Here is a 23,467-nt window from a genome sequence, read left to right as displayed (position 1 = left end):
TGACCAGGTAGTTGCTTGAGATCAATGATCTCTGGAGAGATCCCCCGTGGGCATGAATAATTGAGCATTTTTATCATGAAGCAGTCATTCCTCAGGGCTTGGTCACCATGAGAAAAGGCTGTCAGACTGAGAAGACTGGAATGAAGCTTTCCTGATTGGCTGGCTGGGCTAGCTTTAGCTGGCTGGGCTAGCTTTAGCTGGCTGGGCTAACTCGAAAACAACAGACAGGTTACAAACAGAGAGAAACATGATCGTGTGTTGAATGGGCTGTTGCGCAGGGCAATCGCCATCTTGCACTTGGTTTGAGGCATCATCATAGAGAGTGAACTCTGACCCTGAAGTTGTTGGTAGAGACTTCAGGACAAACCTAACTTTCGATGAGCTTCGCCCACTTTTGATTGACAGCCATTAGGACCGATCCATGAACGAGGGTGACCGTGACACAACCATACAAAAAAAATCTGAACTATCCCTTTAACAACGTTTAACACACACACCTACTCATTGAATATCCCTTACTTGGTCACTTTGGGCTGTTTTGATGCCTGGCTTTGTGTTATGGTTGTTTATGTGTAGGTGTGGGACGATGCCAATGCTGAGGCTCTGAGACTGGCAAAGACTGACAGACTAACCTATGTCCCTCCATTTGACCACCCACTGCTATGGTAGACACACACACGCGCGCACACACACACACACACACACACACGCGCGTGCACGCACACGTGCACGCATGCACAGCAAAATTCTTGAAACAGACAGAGTCCACATTGCCAAATTGATAGATATATATAGATGGCTCTTGACTGAAGTAGAAGTATATTTAAGCAATATAGCACGAGAGCAAGTGTGTTGTGCGGCCTCGTGGGATAACAGCTTATCAGCGGGATATATTCCACAACACCACGCAGCTCGAGTAAAACGGTTTCCAAGTAAAAAACGGTTTCCAAGTATAATAATATAATAATAATAATACTATAAGTCCGACTGGCATTGTATTCTGATAGAGTCAGTTGAAACACTACTGTAAGGCGGGACCTCTAGCAAGAAGATAGACGTGCGGGTGATTTGATTGGATCGTTCTGGAGACTGAAGTCGACATTGGCCAATCCTGGCGCTTGCTGAGAAGCTGAGAGCGTTTTGCAAAGCCCGACACCAGAGCCGTATGCCGACACCAAGTAACGTTACGTCTTATTTAGAAATGCGGGGTTAAGAGAGAGGGCGCGCGAGAGAGGGGTTAAGACATTAGCCCGCGTCTATTCTTGTACAAAACATCATTTTCTGCGAAGTATTAGTAAAGTTATAAGCGAAGATCGATTCACAAGGATCTGACAGCTGTCTCCGCCATTTGTTTTTTTTGAAACCAAAGGCTTTTAGTAAGAGAGTTGCCATGGCATTGGCAACCAATGGCCATGGGTTATTGGACTCGGTTATTGGATTTATACAATGGCTGTGAACCAATCAGATTGCTTGATTTGAGAGAGCCGTTTTATAATATTATATGTACTGCTGTTCCTTCAACACCACGACTTGACAAGGTTCTGCTGGGGAAAATAAGTTTTCAAACCCCTCTCTCACCTCCCCAGGCAGGGCCACTCCAGTGTGGTCACAGAGGTTGCAGCCTCCCTGTGTGTCTGTGGGGTGAAGCCTGGAGCAGTGCTGCTCTCCGTGGGGGGAGGGGGGCTGCTGTGTGGGGTGGCCCAGGGCCTGAAGCACGTGGGCTGGGCCGACGTGCCCATCGTGGCCATGGAGACTGTGGGGGCTGACTGCTTCAACGCCGCGCTGAAGGCCGGGAGGGTGGTCACCTTGGATGACATCACCAGGTCAATGCTTTTCTTTCTTTCCTGCTTTCTTCATATATGATATCATTTGTTACATTTACACATGAAGTGGACCGATACCATTTTTCCAGAACTAATTATTAAGTAGATCATTCATGCCGTCAGGTATTATAAAACAATTACAAGGAACAAGTGCATCCATTGTGCAAATACAGTATTCATTTAATCAAAGGATTGATTACACACAGAGCATCGTATTGGACAAAAACAGCTATTCAGAATAGGTTAACAGATTAACATTAGATTAGATTAATAGATAACTCTCTCTCTCTCTCTCTCCAGTGAGGCTAAGGGGCCCTTTACACGAGGACAGTTTCTGAAAGAAACGACACAATAGCGTTTCCTTCACACCTTTTCCTTCACACCTTCTCCCTGTTTACATGAGCGCTGTTGAATTTTTAAAACGCCGTAATGTACATGCCAGGTCGCTAGGTGGCAGTGTGATCACCTTATTCTTTGCCCATACAAGGACGCTTCTGCATGACGTAATTTCGTAATCATCTTTCCGGTTTTTAAACACGGAAGTAGAGTACGCCTTCCGCAGTCATTTAGCCAAAAAGCTTTTTTCAAGCTAAAAAAACCCAAACTGTTTTAAAGTTTGAATATTTGTCGGCTGAGAACGTAACATATATGTGACCAGTTTATCAGAATAACGCCTATTGGAAATCTTTAACGAGCAGCGAGGCCCGGGAGCGCTGACTGTGATCTGTCAAACCCTACTGTAGGCTACTGGCAGTGAGAAAACACTGTCGACGTGCTTTTGTAACTAACATTAAATGCTCGCAGCAGTAACGTTCTGAACATGTAACTGAAGTTGGCCACAGTGTAGCTTAATTCTGAATGTTGCCAAACTTCATTCATACTGACGTTTTATTTGTTGCCAACTCGCGCACAGCTATGGCATAATCGTGTGTGTCGCGTGTGCAGGCACGTCAGAGTTTCTGAAATGTGCCGTTCCAAAGCGATTACATGGAGCCCTCAGCCCCGCTCAGCGGGAAGCGTCTCAAACAAGTTTCACTCTGGAGGGTGGTTCCAAAATGTGTCGTTTCCTAAGCGCGAATTCGCCGTCGCCGTCTTAACGGGAGGCACTAACGATAAAATAATTCCCCGTTTCCATAGGAAACCGTCCTCGTGTAAAGTGCCCCTAAAATGTCTATCCCTCTCTCTCTCTCTCTCTCTCTCTCTCTCTCTTCTCTCTCCCCCCCTCTCTCTCTCTCTCTCTCTCTCTCTCTCCAGTGAGGCTAAATGTCTTGGAGCAAAGACAGTCTGTACAAAGGCCTTTGAATACAGCCAGTCCTCTGAGTTCACCATCATATCTCAGCTGGTCACTGACCAGCAGGCTCTGCACGCCGTTCAAACATTCCTAGGTGAGTGTGTGTGTGTGTGGGGGAGTGTGTGTGTGTGTGTGTGTGTGTGTGTGTCTGTCTGTGTGGGGGGGAGTGCGCTGCTGGGAACCCGACAGTGCAGTGCAGAATTTTGTGCTATTCAGCTTAGCGCCGCCGCCACCCACTGGCAACGCAAAAAAGCGGTTTATCTTGAGAACCATTCATCCGATTGACTTCGAAAACTGGCGGAGTGCGCTGCTGGGAACCTCCCAGAACACACAAACAGATGTTACACACAACACCATACCGGGCTGGAGTCCCAGCAAAGTAGATTTGATCATCCAGTTTGACAAAATACACTGGAGGGGCTTTAATTGGAGTTGGGTGTAAATGGTGTGTGTAGGTTCAGGCACCGTGACAGCATTGGGGGACAGATTAAGAATATGGGTGAGTGAATGGATGAATAGAGATAATGCACTTCTTCCTGGTTGTGACTCGAGGCAGCTGGATTCACGAGATCATGATCACGCCTCAGGTTCAGCTGGATTCACAAGATCATGATCACACCTCAGGTTCAGCTGCTCTGATGATTCTCAACAGAAAAACTTGGATGTTTCTATCTGCATCTATCTCTCTGTCTATCTCTCTCTCTATCACTCTCTCTCTCTCTCTCTCTCTGATGTGTATGTAATGTTACACGTTGGGGAGAGAGAGAGAGAGAGAGAGAGAGAGAATAGTAGGCAACTTTACAGTAATCAGAGTATGAACGGCTGCATGTAAACGGGAATATTAATGGATTATTAATTTTCATTAAATGGTAAATGGTAAATGGTCTGCATTTATATAGCGCTTTTATCCAAAGCGCTTTACAATGAGTAGATAGTCTACATTCACCCATTCATACACCAATGGCGGCAGGCTGCCACGCAGCGATCGGGAGCAATTTGGGGTTAAGTGTCTTGCCCAAGGACACAGCGACAGCAGCTGGGAGGGAGCGGGGATCGAACCGCCAACCCTTGCGTCATTGGCCGACCCGCTCTACCTCCTGAGCTAAAGCCGTCATTAGACATGTAAACAGCATATTTTTCGGAATAAGGGCAAAAACCGGAATATTCTTTGCATGTAAACGTAGTCACTGTCATACAAGTTCCCAAACCTACCTGTTAATCTGTTTCTTTCCTTTAGGTGAGTGTGTGCCACTGACCTGTGTGTGTGTGTGTGTGTGTGTGTGTGTGTGTGTGTGTGTGTGTTGTAGATGAGGAGCGGGTGCTGGTGGAGTTAGCATGTGGCGCAGCATTAGCAGCTGTCTACAGTGGAGTCATAGGCAGACTGCAGGAGGAAGGTAACTGCTCTGTTATCCACTCTCTCCAACCTGAGATTGACATTTTTGTATTGTATTGATCACATGTCTATCGTGATCAATACAATGCTATGGTTTGATCGCCCAGCCCTACTGTAGGTAAACATGGTGGACGTCTTTCACTCCTTCCACAACTCTGAACGCTTTAGCTCAGTTTGCTCTGGAAGAACAGCGCCCTCTTTCTGTTTTGTGTCGTAAAGCAACCCAGCACATTTCCCTCCAAATCTGACCCAGAGGCTCACAGTGTAAAACAGTTTATACCATGGTCTGGGTGAATACTCAATTCTGATTGGCTGCAGGGTGTCCATTAATTTGTGATAATGTACAGTGATAATGTACACCTAGCTAAATGGTCTGTTCACCGTTCATATCAATGCGCCATAGTTTCAACAGTGTTATTAGGAGAGCAGTTTGAGCTCTATACCCCCGTTAAGGGTTAATATGACAATTTTGGAACTTGAGAAAAAATTTGAGTCGGTCAAAGTAACTATTTAAATCACCCCTGTGTGCTCAGTTTATCAAAAATAACTCTTATTTACAATTTTGATTTTCGTTTCGGAGATTTCTAACCTCGCGTCACCAGGCTCTTCTCGGCGACAAAGAGGAGATTTCCCTCGGCTCGTGCACGAGCGGGGGCGAGCCCGGCCTTTGACACACAGAGAGAGAGAGAGAGAGAGAGAGAGAGAGAGAGAGAGAGAGAGAGAGAGACAACTCTCTCTGCATTTCACCACATACAGCACACAGTGCGAGCCCCCGCTGCTCTGTGTCACTTCCTGAACTTCTTAAATGTTAATATACTTGGCCAATACGTATCTATCATACAAAATAAAGCAAGCTGCCAAACGCTAATGTCGTTAAACCCGCATTCCTGTGATAAAGTTAACGTTTGAGTCGGCTTTAAAACGGAGGTTGGTGGAGGTGGGAGGGACTATTTTATTTTGTGGAAGACTGATTTACAGTATGAATAACAGACATTTAGCCATTTAGATTGCTTTATTTATTACACATGGAAATATAAATGACTGGTCTTATTGTTTTGTTGGCAAGTGACCATGGTATAAGCGGGTTAATGCACGGCGAGGTGTACATTATCACTTTTTAAGGGACTTCGCGGAGGCAAACCATCCTCGGCTTCGCCTAGGACGGTTCACGCCTCTCGTGTCGTCCCTTAAAAAGTGATAATGTACACCTCGTCGTGCATTAACCCTTACGTAGAGGCTGCTAGAGGTCGATGGTCTTGTTTGTTGACGTAATCATATTAATGAATGTGTTTACATGGACATTGAGTATCCCAGTTTTGAGAAACCCGATTATGCTAGCTGGAGTACTCTGAAAGAAACCAGGATACTGCTGCATGTATACATCTTATCCTGGCTTCTGACCGCTGCAGACTACCTGCACAAAGACATTTTATTCTCAATCATACTAGCGTCAATGGAATGTTAACTTAATATAACTTTTAACAGCACATTAGTACTATTGATGTGTCACATACTGTAAGCAGGGTCAGAAACATTACTCTCCACACAACAGAGTCCAGGTATGAGGATGATGATCAGAGTTGATTCAGTCATAGGGTTTTTACAACAGTCACCTCCCTTGCATTTGCAGTACTTAAAACAATGGATCCCAGCTACCCGGCAGGGACACTCATTCTTGCGTGCACATTTGCCACACGAGCAGGGATCTAGGAAACCTTCAGGTTTTGAGATCACAATCTCAGGGACTAATAAACGGCCCTTCTTACAAAACCATAACACTCTGCATTCATAATCAAGGGGGCGTCTCTAAATGGGGCTTGGACCCACAGCTGTTGTTGGTAATAGCCTCGAAGGATATGTTTCCTTGCATTAGTTGAGGTGCAAGTGGTTCTCTCAAAGTCCATGTTGAGGCCATTGCTATCAAATGCAGCGATACGCAGGTTGTAAAATGTCTCCAGGTCTGTTGATGGTTTGAGACATTTGACCACGGATGTTTCTGCCATCTGTAGTGCGCTTTCTGTTAGCTGTGGACAGTCGAAAATCAGAATCAGAGAGGAATTTTCTGCTTTGCGTTAAGTTTAGTAGATATCTTCATTTAAAAAAAAAAAACTCTCGTAACGGACAAGCCCGTCTTTTATTGTCACACGAACACCACAATACATGCATGCGGCCACAACACACTCATGCTGACGGTGGCCTGTGAAAAGTGTCCTCTGCATTTAACCCATCCAGGCATGTCCTTTCCTCCAAGGGGCAGGCCAGGAGCAGTGGTCGCTTTCTCGTACAGCGCCCGGGGACCAACTTCGGATGTTGTCGTCACTGGTCGGATGACGATGACGATCTGATCTTCTGCATGTTTTTAGTGGGGGGTTATATACGGAGGAACCCCCTGGGGGAGCACGGGGAGAACATGCAAACTCCACACAGAGAGAAAGGCCCTTACGACGAGATACCCCACCTGGGCAGTAGGCACTGAAGATATGGGGGGAACACAACCACAGCGCCCACAGTGTCCCAGGCGAGAATCGAACTCAGGACCTTCTAACTGTGAGGCGACAGCGCTACCGACTGCGCCACCGTACCCCATTTGCTGGTTGTATCGCACCCAGTCAGTGCATGTAGTGCTGGGAGACACTTTGTAAGCTCGTCTCCCAGTGATATGCAGATATCGTAGAGCGGTAATATTGATTGTTTCACTCCTGACTTGCAGGAGGACAAGTTGGAGGCCTACTGTACTGTGCATTATGCACAGTGAGAGATGGTGAGGACAGCAAGGTGAAACATGTCCTTGGTGATCTTGCTTTGGAGATGCTTCATTTATATCCCTCCTCTTTAGGTCGTCTACCGACTCCCTTGGGCCCCCTGGTGGTGATAGTGTGTGGTGGCAGCAGCATCAACATGGAACAACTTGCTCACTTTAGACACAAACTAGACACCTAGACACTTGAACCTGTGTGGGTGTGTGTGGGTGTGTGTGTGGGTGTGGGTGTGTGTGTGTGTGTGTGTGTGTGTGTGTGTGGGTGTGTGGGTGCGAGTGTGTGTGTGTGGGTGTGGGTGTGTGTGTGTGTGGGTGCGAGTGTGTGAGTGCGTGCGCAGGCAGGCACAGGTTAACCGCCAGGCTGATCAGGCCGGTGCCCGGGGGTCACCAAAACCAACCAACTGTGGTCTCATCCTGTTTTGCATCTGTGGCCAACATTGCTGTCCTTAAAGGATGGGTTTTCCGTGGGGAATATGAATATATATTAAATCTCACGCCCCTAAGGTTTTCGAATCCGTTGAAATTTTTGAAATTGGAGGTTTACTCACAGAGATATCAACCGAAATCCACTCTGTGTGTGGGGGGGGGTGGTGGGGGGGAGGTGCGGGTGCGGGGACTCGAAATACTACATTTCCCACAATGCACTGGGCTCGCGTGGCCTTCGTTTTTATGCCCACCCCTCAGGCATTTGGCTGATATCAAACTCCAGTAGGTGGCGGTAATGCACATATATGTTTGCCAACCGCCATAAAACTCAAAGAAGAAGAAGAAGAAGGCTTCGACAATAATATATGGAGAGAAGAAGAAATAAATCGAAAATAAATCGAAAATAAATTGCCTCCAAATTGCACCACATTTAAACTGAAGTATATATGTCGGGAGATGTCTTCATAAAAAAAAAATCATGCATTTTAAGGCATTTTCGTAGGAGTTACGCGCATCTGATGTTGTAACTATTTTCTGTAAAAATGTGTAAAAACGGGTACATTGCTCAGCGTTGATTTCGTTACTTCAACCCACCTACTACTAGATGTAAAATTTGACGAGCTTTCCAATGCCGCCAGTCCCGTGTCGATTAGTGCTTCCGTTCCCGAGATAATGGTCTCTTTGCAAGGAACTATGGGAAGCTAATATTAGCTACAGCAGGCTAGGCGGTTGGAAAGATGGCTGCCTTTTGGTTTTTGTCAAGGCCTCTGAAGGGGCGTGGAGGACCTCTAGAGGCGGGACCATGGCCAACAACAGTTGTAGTTCATAGGTGCACGACTTCCGCAAGGCGGACTTAGGCCAGATGACGCGAAACGCGTCGGCTGGCCCAAAAAATATGTGAGAGATGCTTGATATCTCTGGGAGTGAAGCTCCAATTTCAAGAATTTCAACGGATTCGAAAACCTTAGGGGCGTGAGATTTAATATATATTCATATTCCCCACGGAAAACCCATCCTTTAAGAGGCTGTAGTAGCAGGCTCAGTTTTAAAGCTAGCGTGAAGATCTTTGTATCATGTCAAACCAGAACACCATCCATTGGTACCATGTCATGCTAGCTTGTCGGAAACGGGCCTAAATAACGCTCCATATAGTCCGACTCCAAATAAACTTCCATGCTGTATTATGCAGTCAGCACTTGCCCTCGTGTAGCTTACTAGGCTAACAAATGCTATTAGCTTTAAGTTTAGTTTACTGGATTCAGTGGTTTGGCATCATCGTAGGGGAAAATACGAACGCGTTCTCTTTCCAACGTGTCTTCAGCGGAGTCTCCTGTGAGGTTCTGGTGACATCATTGACCATATATGGAGCTAGAGGAATATCCCTTCATGTAGCATAGCCGGCCCTCTTCTTTACCACAGTCTTGGGTCCTAACGCACAATAGACGGCTACCAATCTGCCTGAAAGAAAAAATAATGAGTCCATATTTTCTATAACAATATAATTGTTAGGTAGGGCCCAGAGCAAATATTTGCACCGGGGCCCATGGCAATAACGTGACGCCACTGATCTGACATGACATCTCCGTCCCCCATCTGCTCTCCAAAAGTTTCCTGTGCTCCGTAAGAGTAATACACCTTATGGATATTAATGAAAAGAGTAATACACCTTATGGATATTAATGAAAAGAGTAATACACCTTATGGATATTAATGAAAAGAGTAATACACCTTATGGATATTAAAGTTTCCTGTGCTCCATAAGAGTAATACACCTCATGGATATTAATGAATTGGATTATTAAAGATCATTTATGTTAAATGGAACATGATGCTGTGATATTCTCCAAATGTCCAAGAAGCATTTTTCCCCCCCTGTGATGGCAAAGCACTATAGTCCCATATAATAATTTATCCGTGCACTTAAAGGGTCTGAGAGTTTATAGTGACACTCTTGTCTTGTCTTCTTAACCAGAGAACTGTCCTAGTGAATGTTCTTCAACTTTTGTATCGCCTACTGGAAATGAAGCTGTTAAATAGGCTGTTACTTCACAGATAATTCTGAGTGTTTACATTTCGCTCCTCTTCTAGCATAATTTAATCAATGCAGGGGTTTTTGTGTGTGCACGCCATTCATACTAAATCGGTTGTCCCTGGCCTACAACAGTCTATAATAACAGACTCCTGTTGGACTCCATATGTGTATCAATATTCTTTCTATGTCATTAGTTTACTGATAGTATTTCTTTGTTCACTCTGGGGTATTCAGAGCAAAGAGGGAGAGAGAGAGAGAGAGAGAGCATGATGATTCAATAGGGCAAGGAGAGCTGGTGTAGATGATGGAGGTGAAAAGGCAAATAATGACATTACCATAGTTTAATCTGAATATTAATTTAAAAATGAGATATTCCTTAAATCGGGCTTCAAATGGCCAAACATTTTCGGTGGGGCCCTCTGTGATATCCTTTCAGGGCCCGAATTTCCTGGCAGTGCTCCTGGGTGTGTGTGTGTGTGTGTGTGTGGGGGGGGGGGGGGGGGGGGGGGGGGGGGGGGGGTCATAGTAGGTTACTATGCACACTTTTCTATGTATGTTGTTACAGCTCATAAGAACAATCACTGCTTTAATTCCTGTAAATGATGGATGGATGAATACATGGATCATTGGAATTCATTTGAAACACTGGAATGATAAACTATAACAAAAGTATATAGTCTAATTTACAAGCAAACACCTTTAGATTGGTCTAATGAATTTATAGGATTCTATATGTTGATTAATTCCTAGAATACCTATACCTACTGTACCTAACTGCTCCCTTACTCACCTGCATTATTTCTTGCTTACATACCTGATAACTCATTTCTTCATTTCAGGTTTAATACGTACTTAAGACAGTACAGTAGTTTTTGGTGGTGATGGTGATCATCTAGGAATTGAAGTTTATTTTAATCTTGCACTGTGAATTTTAAGTCACTCTGGATAATGCATAAAATGTAAAAATGCAATAAAGTCATTATAGTAGGGTCATCTGTGGCACTTCCGTGACCGTGGAGAGCGAAGGTCCGTTTCTCAATGGATTTGTCATCTAGGAGGCTTAATAAACAAATTTAGCCGGGGTGTATTTTTAAAAAAGGCGGGGAAAATATTTGAGAGACCAAAATCCAAAATGGCTGCTGTGGAAATGAACTTTTTAATGCTTTGACCTACAATGATGCACAATACATGGTTTCAGAGCTTATTCTGGTCAAGGAATACATATTTGGTGTTTATATAATGATTTGACCTATTTTTGACCTTCAAATCCAAAATGGCTGCCAATTTTGAGGCAGTTTTTTCAAAATCGTCATAGAGCCTTCATATTAGGCTTGAATGACAGGTCTTCTCATGATGAGTTGAATAATATACAGTATAAGTACACAGAAGTAATCTCTGAGGTCAATAAAGTCAATGTTTGTGTGTAAACAACAGTTGCTGATTTGCGGTTTCCCATTAAATAGGGTAGGCTACTGAGAATATGGTGTCCAGTTCATCCCATCACATTTTCATAATGAACCAAAAACAATTTTGCACTATAGCCTAACATAAAATAGTATTCTGTATGCAAAGCTAGCAAGGTTAGTTGCTTGAGCTGAATTTAAAGGTCAACTCAAAACAAACAATGAAATTAACTTTGAAATTAAAACTGAATCCTAGGCTACTAAATTTCATCAGCACACAGTAAAGGAAACTTGTCTTTGAACTCAGCTGACTGTCTAGTCCTAATCCCTGTTGTGCAATGTCCCTTTTCAGTGAAGTTTTAGTTTTTGTTAAGAGTATGGACTTTTAATCTTGACCTTGTTGGTAGGCAACGGCCCTTTTTCAGTCAAGCATTTTCAGATTAGCTCAGTCAGTCTGTGAAGCAGTCAGTGTCAGCACTTGCGCGAGCTCGCTTTTTCTCTAACTAATGTTAACATTACACACTTTAAGACACTTTGTTTGAGGATATCAACGTTATTCACTAGTCTAAAGATAGTTCTACCATCAAGAACATATAAAACAAAAGCAAAAACAATTTTTATTTGCAGAAGTCATCATTGATATTTGGTGTTAGCTAACGTTAGGTAACGTTATTATTTTTAGCTAAAGTTAATGTTATCTGTCTCCACACTTCTGTCAACTGACATATGCATTTGCTTTTGAAAATAAACAGCCTGGCTTGCTTAAGCATAACTGAAGATTAAATAGAAATATAACATGACGAATGCATGTACCGATTGGTTGCCCCATCTTCCCAGGAGGTGGTGGTGTAAACATCATCAAATTTATCAAGTCCTGACCAGTCTTGGGCTTTTAATTGTAAGCTGTCCCATTTGCCTTGATTTATTGTATCGGTGGGCTTGCAAGGCTTGTCACATTTTAGGACACATTCATAGGACATTGTGTGCTTTGTCTTTCATTGGGAGGGAAAGCAACTCGCTATTATATTACTGTTATATTATATTGCTGTTATACGCTGTTTATTTTCAAAAGCAAATGCATATGTCAGTTGACAGAATTGTGGAGACAGATAACATTAACTTTAGCAAAAAATAATAACGTTACCTAACGTTAGCTAACACCAAATATCAATGATGACTTCTGCAAATAAAAATTGTTTTTGCTTTTGTTTTATATGTTCTTGATGGTAGAAATATCTTTAGACTAGTGAATAACGTTGATAACCTCAAACAAAGTTTTCTTTTTATTTTATTTTTTTATATATTCCCCCCCCCCCCGATTTTTTTATCCCATTTTTATCCCCCATTAGTGCTAACATAATTTCTTTATCCTGGTTGCTACTCCACCCTCTGCCGATCTGGGGAGAGCCGAAACTGGCTCCATGCTTCCTCCGAGACATGGGCAGTTAGCCAGCCGCTTCTTTTCACCTGACAGGGGAAGCTTCACCGGTAGGACATAGCACGTGGGAGGTTCACACTATTCCAACCAGTTCCCCTCCCTCTGAACAGGCGCCCTTAACGACCAGAGGAGGAACCACATTAGCAACCACGATATTGCATGTTTTTGGTGAAGGGGGTTCCTATATGAAGGAAACCCCCAGGAGGCACGGGGAGAACATGCAAACTCCACACAGAAAGGCCCTTTTGACGACCCCACCCGGGCGGTGGGCACTCGAGGACATGCGGACGGGCACGCATTCCTTCAGCGTTCACATCGTCCCAGGTGGGAATCGAACCCACGACCTTCGAGCTGTGAGGCGATAGTGCTTACCACTACACCACCGTACCTCCTTTTATATCCTCAAACAAAGTGTCTTAAAGTGTGTAATGTTAACATTAGTTAGAGAAAAAGCGAGCTCGCCCAAGTGCTGACACTGACTGCTTCACAGACTGACTGAGCTAATCTGAAAATGCTTGACTGAAAAAGGGCCGTTGCCTACCAACAAGGTCAAGATTAAAAGTCCATACTCTTAACAAAAACTAAAACTTCACTGAAAAGGGACATTGCACAACAGGGATTAGGACTAGACAGTCAGCTGAGTTCAAAGACAAGTTTCCTTTACTGTGTGCTGATGAAATTTAGTAGCCTAGGATTCAGTTTTAATTTCAAAGTTAATTTCATTGTTTGTTTTGAGTTTACCTTTAAATTCAGCTCAAGCAACTAACCTTGCTAGCTTTGCATACAGAATATTATTTTATGTTAGGCTATAGTGCAAAATTGTTTTTGGTTCATTATGAAAATGTGATGGGATGAACTGGACACCATATTCTCAGTAGCCTACCCTATTTAATGGGAAACCGCAAATCAGCAACTGTTGTTTACACACAAACATTGACTTTAATGACCTCAGAGATTACTTCTGTGTACTTATACTGTATATTATTCAACTCATCATGAGAAGACCTGTCATTCAAGCCTAATATGAAGGCTCTATGACGATTTTGAAAAAACTGCCTTTTAGAGCTCAAAATTGGCAGCCATCTTGGATTTGAAGGTAAAAAATAAGTCAAATCATTATATAAACACCAAATATGTATTCCTTGACCAGAATAAGCTCTGAAACCATGTATTGTGCATCATTGTAGGTCAAAGCATTAAAAAGTTCATTTCCACGGCAGACATTTTGGATTTTGGTCTCTCAAATATTTTCCCCGCCTTTTTTTAAAATACACCCCGGCTAAATTTGTTTATTAACCCTCGTAGATGACAAATCCATTGAGAAACGGACCTTCGCTCTCCACGGTCACGGAAGTGCCACAGATGACCCTACTATTAAGTGTGATGTGAGTTGTCATTCACTTATAGCTTTCCCGACATGGTGGTGTTGTGGGCTACGCTTCTACAATAATATTTACCGTAACATACTCTATACATATACAATAATATAAAGCACACACAATATTTACTGTAATCTTATATTCATATATAAAAGGGGCAATGTGGGCTCTGTTCTCTGTTTAAATTTTTGTCCCACTGATGTCATAGTGATCACTGATGATGTCATCAGTGATGCGAAGTTGTGACATCAGTGATGTCATAAGAGCAAGTGAGCACAGCGATCGAGGTGCAGGGCGGGCTCGGCCGTAGCATTGTGACATCATCAGTGATGTCATAAAAGCACTACTACTTGCATTCCATTTGGTTCATTTTGTCTTTAAATCAGCATCATACTCATCAACTAATCAAATAAATTTTGTGATTTTATTTCGTTCCAATGTTCACATTAATATTGGGGAAATTACATATAAGGAACATCTGTGTCTGTCTGTGATTGTGAGCATTATATCTTATGGACTGTACCATGTTACATCCCCGTCCCCTTCCCTCAGCCTCGCACTGCGCCCATCCCCCTTCTTCACCGCCCGCTTTGGTTGCATCCAAAATAGATCATCATGGCGATTGATGGTAAGTAGGCCAAAAACGCTGCTCCTCTCCCTGTAATTAACTTCACCTGGAAACAGAACGTGTCCTAGCTGTCATCTCTCACCCTCAAACCAGTGCGAAAGACCTCGCACGGAGGCTGCTTTCTCCGCTGCCTTATGTCAAAGTTGTTGTTTTAGAAGGTGAATTGGCGTCGATGTCTTAGAGTAGATAGAAAATAACGTTAGAGAATGTTCAGTGTGTTTGTGCCTGACGCGGTGCTGAAAGGACAGCTCCTCTATTCACACAACATGGCAGTGAGAGAGTGTGTGTGTGTACTGTATGTATCTATCTATATCTACGATTATTTATCTATTGAAACAGCATGGTGATAGTCATGTCTGCTTGTGCTTCCATTTCTTCTTATGTCAAACTCTGACTGTACCTACAGGTTGCCTGTTAAATAGATGACGGCAGGGCTGCTGTTGTTAGCATAGTGTTGTATAGGATTTGCTGTAGCCTACAACAATACAGGCATAAGGTAGGCTATATGTACTGTAGGCTTGTGTTTTGGTGTGACTGTGGGAGTCTTCTCCCTGACCATCTGTCTCCTACATTGCCTTAAGGACTTTATATTCTTATGTAACTTTGCAGCTTCTGTAGTATTTTCCTCGCTGTAACTACAATACAATAACCCTGCCATTAACACAGGAGCGTATTAGTGTACGTCACTGAAAAGACTCCTATTTATAATGTTTGTTTTGAGTGATGTGATGATGTTTTATGGAGTCCATGGGTTCACAGTGTATACCATAGGTCAATATTATAGCCACTCATACTGTTCACCCTCTCACCCAGGCTGAAAGTCTGTTTTCTGCAATGCTCTCATTTATTATACCAGTGGAATCTGCTTATAGTGATCAACCGCTTATATTGATCAAAAACCTTGGTCCTGAATCATCCCTATACACATTCTGTTGAAATAATTCACTTATAGTGATCAATACTCCACTTACAGTGATCATTTCAGGCCGTCTAACACCTGAGAACAATGGAAAAAAGGTTTAAAACTACAGTAATTGTATTCTTATTTTTTACATACAACCTCCCAAAAATGAGCCTAGATACAGCAGCGATACTTGGTGCATGTCTCTCTGTATATGGAGAGATGACGGCATCTCTGTCTAGATGCGAGACCGTTGTTTGAAACAGCTGGAGGCCTACCTTACTGTATGGATTTTTTTTAAAGTCAATAACATTCAGTAAATAGTGAAGCTGTCCGTTTCATTACTATGTAAGGTATTCATGTAATAAATCTAGAAATGTCAATTAGATGGTAATCTGCATGAAAAATAAAGAAAAACAAGAAAATCTGTTATAATGATCACCCGGTTATAGTGATCAATTTGACCCATCCCGAACTGATCACTATAAGAGGAGTGCACTGTACTAGGAACCTAGGGTGGAGACTCTGGGGACTGACACCACCACAGACTGACACCACCACAGACAGACACCACCACAGACTGACACCACCACAGAGCAGAGAACCACAGAGAAATCGTACAATAACATGAGAAAGAAAACAATAACAGGCCGTTGTCAATTGAACCAGCTGCTCACCTGATAGCTTGGATGATGTCGCATGTATCATCCCGTCCCTGGAACAGCTCTGATGGTTTGGATGCGTGAGGGTTCTGGCAGATCATCCACAGGTTCAGAGAGTCGACCCATAAACATGGGACAAAAACAAAAAGGATGAAACAGTCCAAAACGAGACGTAAACTAACATAAGCTGTCAACAAACTGCGTTGCCACGGCAACCGCCATCTTCCGTCTGGGCCACGAGCTGCGGTGCGGGAGAACCATATAAAGAGATGTATGGCAACCCCGTCTGGACACAAAAATGGCTCCCTCAGTACGAGCAGGCAAACTTCAATTCACAAACGGCCAAAGAAAATAGAAATAAACATTTCCTGTCTAAGCTGAAGGGTATCTGACTGAATCTACTCTGAACAATAGTGACCGTAACACTGTGCACCGCTCAGGACCGGGGAGTAGGCTGCTCTAGCACATGCTGCCTGCAGTTACTCTAACGGCCACCGGTGTAGAACTTGAAGGAGATGGGAAGGGAAATGTATTTGACTTCAACAGTACATTATGGTGATTGGAATCAGTGTTTGCCTGTAACCAATAGGGCTGCCCCATACTAGTCAATTAATCGATTAGTCGATGAGAAGAGTCTTTCTTAGTCGACCAAGTTTTCATTAGTCGGTTAGCCACAGACCAGGGTTGCCAAGTTTGGGTACCCGGCTAGAGTGAGATTTTGATGCCATCAAACTACCAAGCAAGTACCGGTAATCTCTGTCTGTCTGTCTGTCTGTCTGTGTGTGTGTGTGTGTGTGTGTGTGTGATGTGTGTGTTTGTGTGTGTCCTTGTCCTCGTGTCTGTGAGCATATCTTTCCATTCATCCAATCTACTTCACACTTGGCAGGTGTATTGTTGGATCTACTTCACACTTGGCAGGTGTATTGCTGGATCTACTTCACACTTGGCAGGTGTATTGTTGGATCTACTTCACACTTGGCAGGTGTATTGCTGGGGAATCAAGGATGTGCCACGACTAATCAACTAATTGATTAATCGCTATCTTAGTCGACTATTAGTCGACTAAGATATATTATAGTATATAGATAGTATATTATTAATATGATCGATAATCGATAATTGATCGTTAATTTTCCCCGATTTTCGATTTTGGACATGAACATCCCTAGTCCGGATTGTATTTCGGTCTGGATCCGGACCTTTGTCCGCTGAGGAGGCATCTGGGGCAATATGTTTCAAAGACAGCAGAAAAGGACTTTGCCGTTCACTAAGTTTGTCTTTGCATAAAATAAATAATTAGATTTACTGAAATATATTATGAAACATAGTGAAACAAAGATAATCGTGACTTGAGGGAGCTGTGTGTGTCTGAGCTTAACCAGTTTCTCTAAAATGGACAATTGAAAACATTACAGGAGCTCCACATCTGACTGTTGCCATCCATTGTCCAATGTCAGTGTCTTGTATCTGATGTATGTTGTTCCTGTCGTTTTTCTGGGAATTTGTCTACATGTGCAAACATATTTGAACATGTGTCCATAACATTTGTCTTTTATTCATTCCATCATTGTGTGGCTCGTTAAAAAATGCATTGTCTTTCCAGGTGGCGAGCGTAACTGTGGAGTACATGAGCTGATCTGCGTCAGAAAAGGTAGGGCAGATCAGAGCTGGGCGCAGTTGGCCTTTGACCCCACACAGCACCTCCCACTCCACCTCCCTCTCGGCCATTCATCACATCTGTCCAACTGTCTGACTTGTCCTTGTTGTTAGTCTTCCTGTTTCACAATTTGTTTGCAGCTGATCTGAAATTGAGTTAGGTGAACGAGGCACAACTCGTAAGGGTGTTGGCGTCGGGGTGGTTGATGTGTTTATTTATTTGTTTGTTTAATTGATAGGGACAATGCACATTAATGAACATCAAACAAGATGTGAACACGCCGGATTTAGCAAGGATGCTAATTCCCATCCGTAGTCCCTGGACAGATGACAGAGAGAAAAGTGCATACTGTACATCACACAATCAAAGAGCTAGAAGGATGCAAATACAGTAAATTCAAACAAAATACATACAGTGTACCTACAATGCAAGGTAGAAAATACAATAAAAACACTTAGAAGTGGTCGCAGTTCTGATCTGCCTTGAGCCATTGTTTGAGCTTTGGTCTTAAAAGTGGGATAAGTTGGACATTCCCTTAGTAGTAGTGGTAGAGGGTTCCAGAGTTCACCACCCTTTACTGATAGTGCACTTTGTTTTAGAGGCTTCACATTTACAGCCTTCTGAGTCCACCCAGCTCCTTGGGACCGTTTCCCGGCCAATGACCTCACAATGCAGCCTGTGACACATCATGACAGATGTGATGTCCTTGCCGATGACATCATCACCATGAGGACAATGGGAGGATATCACCATCTCCGATGACATCACAATGGGATGTGTGACATCATCAGCTGGGAATGAGATTAGTTATGACATCACCAGTGATGTCATATACCCAGACTAGGACAGCTATAAGTAGGTCCAGTCCAAGTTCGAGACAGTTCCAGATGTTCGAGGCTTTGGAGACCTCAAAGACCTCCAGGACTCTCATGACACTCAGGAGAGCTCCAGGGACAGAGACGGCTACAGGTGTGCACCGTGCCCAGAGAAGCCGCCGGGTTGAGGACGAGCGGCATGACTCTTCCCAGGACGGCCTATGGTGTGGACCAGACCGTAGAAGGCAGGTGGGTCCCCGATCGGGACGTACCCCCCCAGCCTCACCGCAAAGTCCATCTTAGGAGGCGCTGGTCGACACCCAGTTGGCCAGCGGGTTAGTGAGGGAAGGGACCTCCTACACACACTTGACAGTGTGCCTGTATCAACGTAAGCTTCAAGATCTGAGCCAGGCTCAAACCCAAGCCTAGAGCAGACGGGCCAGCTGGACCCGCAGACCCTTGAGAGGGAAACCTTGATGGCCACGTGCGGAGCCGGACTCCCCACTGTGCCTCCCGTCTGTGGAGTTGTGCTCGGCCCAGATCAAACCCCTCCAGCAAGTGAGAGAGCTGATGGTGGGAAGTGAAACCGACCCCCCCCCCCCCGGCTGCCTTTCAACTAGCCGGGTCCTGCCAAAACTTTACAATAAGTTGATCCAAATGTGGTGCGTCTACGCCTGTATGCATTTGCCTGGGTCCGATTCCAGAATCTGAGCTGTCTACACAGCGCATGCCCCTGTGTACAGCACCTCATGGTAACTTCAGTTACATTTCCAGTAACTTTGGAATATTATTTCATCGTGTGGTGAGTACAACACGAGTCACAACATGTACATGTGAGTGTTTCTAGCGCTGTTGCAATGTGTATTTTGGGCGACTGAATGGGAGGGGGTAGGCAGCTGTACTGTTCACTACCATTGTAGCGCTAGGCTAGCCAAGTAGCAGCGAGGGCTCTCTTTTACATCGTTTTTGTCTGCCGTGCATCAAAACGAAAGTAATGAGCCTGTTTTGAAAATGCTAGGAGTAGAAAGTACAGATATTTGTGTTAAAATGTAGGCAGTAAAAGTAAAAAAGTTCTTAGAAAAATACATACTCGGTAAAGTACAGAGACCTGAAAATATTACTTAAGGACAGTAACAAAGTATTTGTACTTAGTTACTTCCCACCTCTGGTGTTGTATAATTAAGCAATATATCACGAGAGCAAGTGTGTTGTGGTGAATATATCCCGCTGATAAACTGCCTCGTGGGATAACAGTTTATCAGCGGGATATATTCCACAACACACGCTGCTCGAGTGCTATATTGCTTTTATAAAACGGTTTCCAAGTATGATAATATAATAATAATAATAATACTATAAGTCCGACTCCGACTGGCATGTCATTCTGATAGAGTCAGATGAAACACTACTGTAAGGCGGGACCGCAAGAACATGCGGGTGATTTGATTGGATCGTTCTGGAGACTGAAGTTGATATTGGCCAATCCTGGCGCTTGCTGAGTAGCTGAGATTTTTCTGGAAACCCCGACAGGCAGCTCGAGCCGCAGCGCTGCATTCTCAGCGCTTGTTGAGAAGCTGAATGCTCTCTGCAAAGCTGACACCAACTAACGTTACGGGGTTAAATGCGGAGTTAAATGCGGGGTTAACAGCCTTTCTTTTGCAAAGAAGACATTAGCCCGCATCTATTCTTGTACAAAACATCATTTTCTGCGAAGTATTAGTAAAGTTATAAGCGAAGATCGATTCACAAGGATCTGACAGCTGTCTCCGCCATTTTTTTTTCTACGTTGTCATTTGAGGTAAGCCTTATTATTACTCTCTTAGTAAGAGAGTTGCCATGGCAACCAATAACCCATGGCCATGGGTTATTGAACTCGGTTACTGGAATTATACAATGGCTGTGAACCAATCAGATTGCTTGATTTGAGAGAGCCGTTTTATAATGTGGATTATAAAACGGCTCTCTCAAATCAAGCAATCTGATTGGTTCACAGCCATTGTATAATTCCAGTAACCGAGTTCAATAACCCATGGCCATGGGTTATTGGTTGCCATGGCAACTCTCTTACTAAGAGAGTAATAATAAGGCTTACCTCAAATGACAACGTAGGAAAAAAAATGGCGGAGACAGCTGTCAGATCCTTGTGAATCGATCTTCGCTTATAACTTTACTAATACTTCGCAGAAAATGATGTTTTGTACAAGAATAGATGCGGGCTAATGTCTTCTTTGCAAAAGAAAGGCTGTTAACCCCGCATTTAACCCCGCATTTAACCCCGTAACGTTAGTTGGTGTCGGCTTTGCAGAAAGCATTCAGCTTCTCAGCAAGCGCTGAGAATGCAGCGCTGCGGCTGGAGCTGCCTGTCGGGGATTCCAGAAAGCTCTCAGCTACTCAGCAAGCGCCAGGATTGGCCAATGTCAACTTCAGTCTCCAGAACGATCCAATCAAATCACCCGCATGTTCTTGCAGTCCCGCCTTACAGTAGTGTTTCAACTGACTCTATCAGAATGACATGCCAGTCGGAGTCGGACTTATAGTATTATTATTATTATTATATTATCATACTTGGAAACCGTTTTATAAAAGCAATATAGCACTCGAGCTGCGTGTGTTGTGGAATATATCCCCCTGCTCAGCAGTTATCCCACTCGGCCTGCGGCCTCGTGGGATAACAGCTGATCAGGGGGATATATTCTTCACAACACACTGGCTCTCATGCTATATTGCTTAATTATCCCATGTGTTTTCTGGGTAGCAATTTGGTTTGATTTGTGGAGATTAAATGTAGAGGTGTTTGTGTTTGCATGTCTGGACAGGTTTGTGTTTATGTGTGTACAGTGTGTTTGCATGTCTGGACAGGTTTGTGTTTATGTGTGTACAGTGTGTTTGCATGTCTGGACAGGTTTGTGTTTATGTGTGTACAGTGTGTGCGTCTGAAGGTGTGTGGGAGGGCTGTGGAGAGTGCTTGAGGACTGTGCAGTGTGTGGGTGTTTTTGCAGTTTCAGTTCGAGAAGGTGCTTTTTGACATTCAGCATGGCAACCGTTTCCATGCAAACAGAATGCAGCAAAGACAATAGAGACATGTACAAATGAAAGCAATCATCTGTGCATAAATACAAGGATAACGATTTAACGATTTCAGACGGACAAGCCCGTCTTTATTGTCACACGAACACTTCAACACATGCATGCGGCCACAACACACACTCATGCTGACGGTGGCCGGTGAAATATGTCCTCTGCATTTGACCCATCCAGGCTTGTCCTTTCCTCCAGGGGGCAGGCCAGGAGCAGTGGTCGCTTTTTATTTCCAGCGCCCAGGGACCAACTTCAGATGTTGTCGTCACTGGTCGGATGACGATCTTCTGCATGTTTTTAGTGGGGGGTTATGTACGGAGGAACCCCCTGGGGGGTACGGGGAGAACATGCAAACTCCACACAGAAAGGCCCTTTCGACGAGATAGCCCACCTGGGCAGTAGGCACTGAAGATATGGGGGGGTCACAACTCCAGCGCCCACAGCGTCCCAGGCGAGAATCGAACTCAGGACCTTCTAGCTGTGAGGCGACAGCGCTACCGACTGCGCCATCGTACGGATAGTGACAAAGCAAGCAGTTTAGTTAAAAGAAGTTTAGACTTTCACAGACAACATGCTCATTTGAGCTGCCAGCGTCTTTCTGCAATTCATTGTCTATGTAAGGACGCGCTAAACGTGCTCCTCTTTCAAGGAACGCACCTGGTGTCTAAACGCTGGTGGCGTCTAGTTTTTTTGGCAGGGCGCTCTGGGCGTTTTAAGGTGAAAAAAGCGTGCTGCTCGTCTTTCCACTTCTCCTACCTCTTCTCCCAGAGGAATCTTCAACCTCCGCTGCTGCCAGAATTGGCAATAATCTGGCCTTCATGTTCACAGTGAACAACATCAAACAGACGAAACCAGCTGGCTACCGTCCGTGTGGTCGTTGTGTCCTAAACTGTACTGCACGTGACTGCAGGGGGAAACAAAACAAAGCACACAAAAAAACACTCCGTGCGCTGTGTTTTGTGCGCAATGGAAGCGCTCTCAACATGATTTCCATAGCGTTCTGACTGAAAAAAGCGCATTTGGTGTGAACGCCGCCTTAGAACAAAATGCATTGTCATCAGTTTCTGGTGTACAGAGCTATACACTTAAATCTGGCAATGGATGAGTAACATTTTATTAGTTAGTAGCTATCTTTTATCCTAGAGATTAGTTCAAGTAAGTTGTAATAGCCATAACATTTTTGTGTTTTGCTCAAAAATGCTATGTTCACTCTCTCTCTCTCTCTCTCACTCTCTCTCTCTCGGTTCTACTCACTTTTAACATGTTGATAAGGAAATTCCATTTATGTTAAAGATAAATCTCTTCAGAGCTTATTGTACTCCTCTTTATACTGCCACCTTGTGGGTGAAGTTTAAAAAGGTGACCATCCATAAGCTTCGCGTTAGTCTCAACGCCAGACCCATGAGAGTTCTAATGTTGATACACTATGTTACTGCATGCTGCAGAGCTCTCTCTGGGTCTGGGACGCTTCCCCCCAGCCGGCTGGTTATGGGATGGAACCGTTCACTTGGCCAGTGGTGGATTCAGTCCTCCCCAATCACTAACGACTGCGATCAGACAACACGGGAGGCGCAGCCTATTTGTAGGACCAGGGTGGGAATTTTGTCATTTTAGGGGCAAGGACATCTGGCCTTCGGCGTCACAATGTTTTGAGGGCACAAGGTCACATGCCAGGGCACAAAGGTCATTGATCTATTGACATGAAAATGAGTTAAAATGAGCCAATGACACATCCTTTACATAGGGCAGACTACATTAAACTGAGACCACTGACACTTTTAAA

At 44.0% G+C, this 23,467-nt stretch overlaps 1 protein-coding gene across 1 annotated transcript in view; it reads left to right on the top strand.

The window, feature by feature from the left end:
* Positions 1-23,467, top strand: part of syt14a (synaptotagmin XIVa) — a gene marked incomplete at both ends in the record, with an annotated part of 45,998 nt that overhangs the window by 3,208 nt on the left and 19,323 nt on the right. The window contains 6 exons of the mRNA XM_083633188.1: positions 577-665; positions 1,587-1,823; positions 3,078-3,208; positions 4,422-4,508; positions 7,344-7,424; positions 17,738-17,785. Of these exons, the coding sequence (XP_083489314.1) occupies positions 577-665; positions 1,587-1,823; positions 3,078-3,208; positions 4,422-4,508; positions 7,344-7,424; positions 17,738-17,785 (673 nt within the window). The remainder of the gene's footprint in view (positions 1-576; positions 666-1,586; positions 1,824-3,077; positions 3,209-4,421; positions 4,509-7,343; positions 7,425-17,737; positions 17,786-23,467) is intronic.

The sequence above is a fragment of the Poromitra crassiceps genome (genome assembly GCF_964638095.1).
Source record: "Poromitra crassiceps genome assembly, chromosome: 3".
In the NCBI taxonomy this organism is placed as follows: Eukaryota; Metazoa; Chordata; class Actinopteri; order Beryciformes; family Melamphaidae; genus Poromitra; species Poromitra crassiceps.
This window is presented reverse-complemented; position numbering and strand designations above follow the sequence as displayed.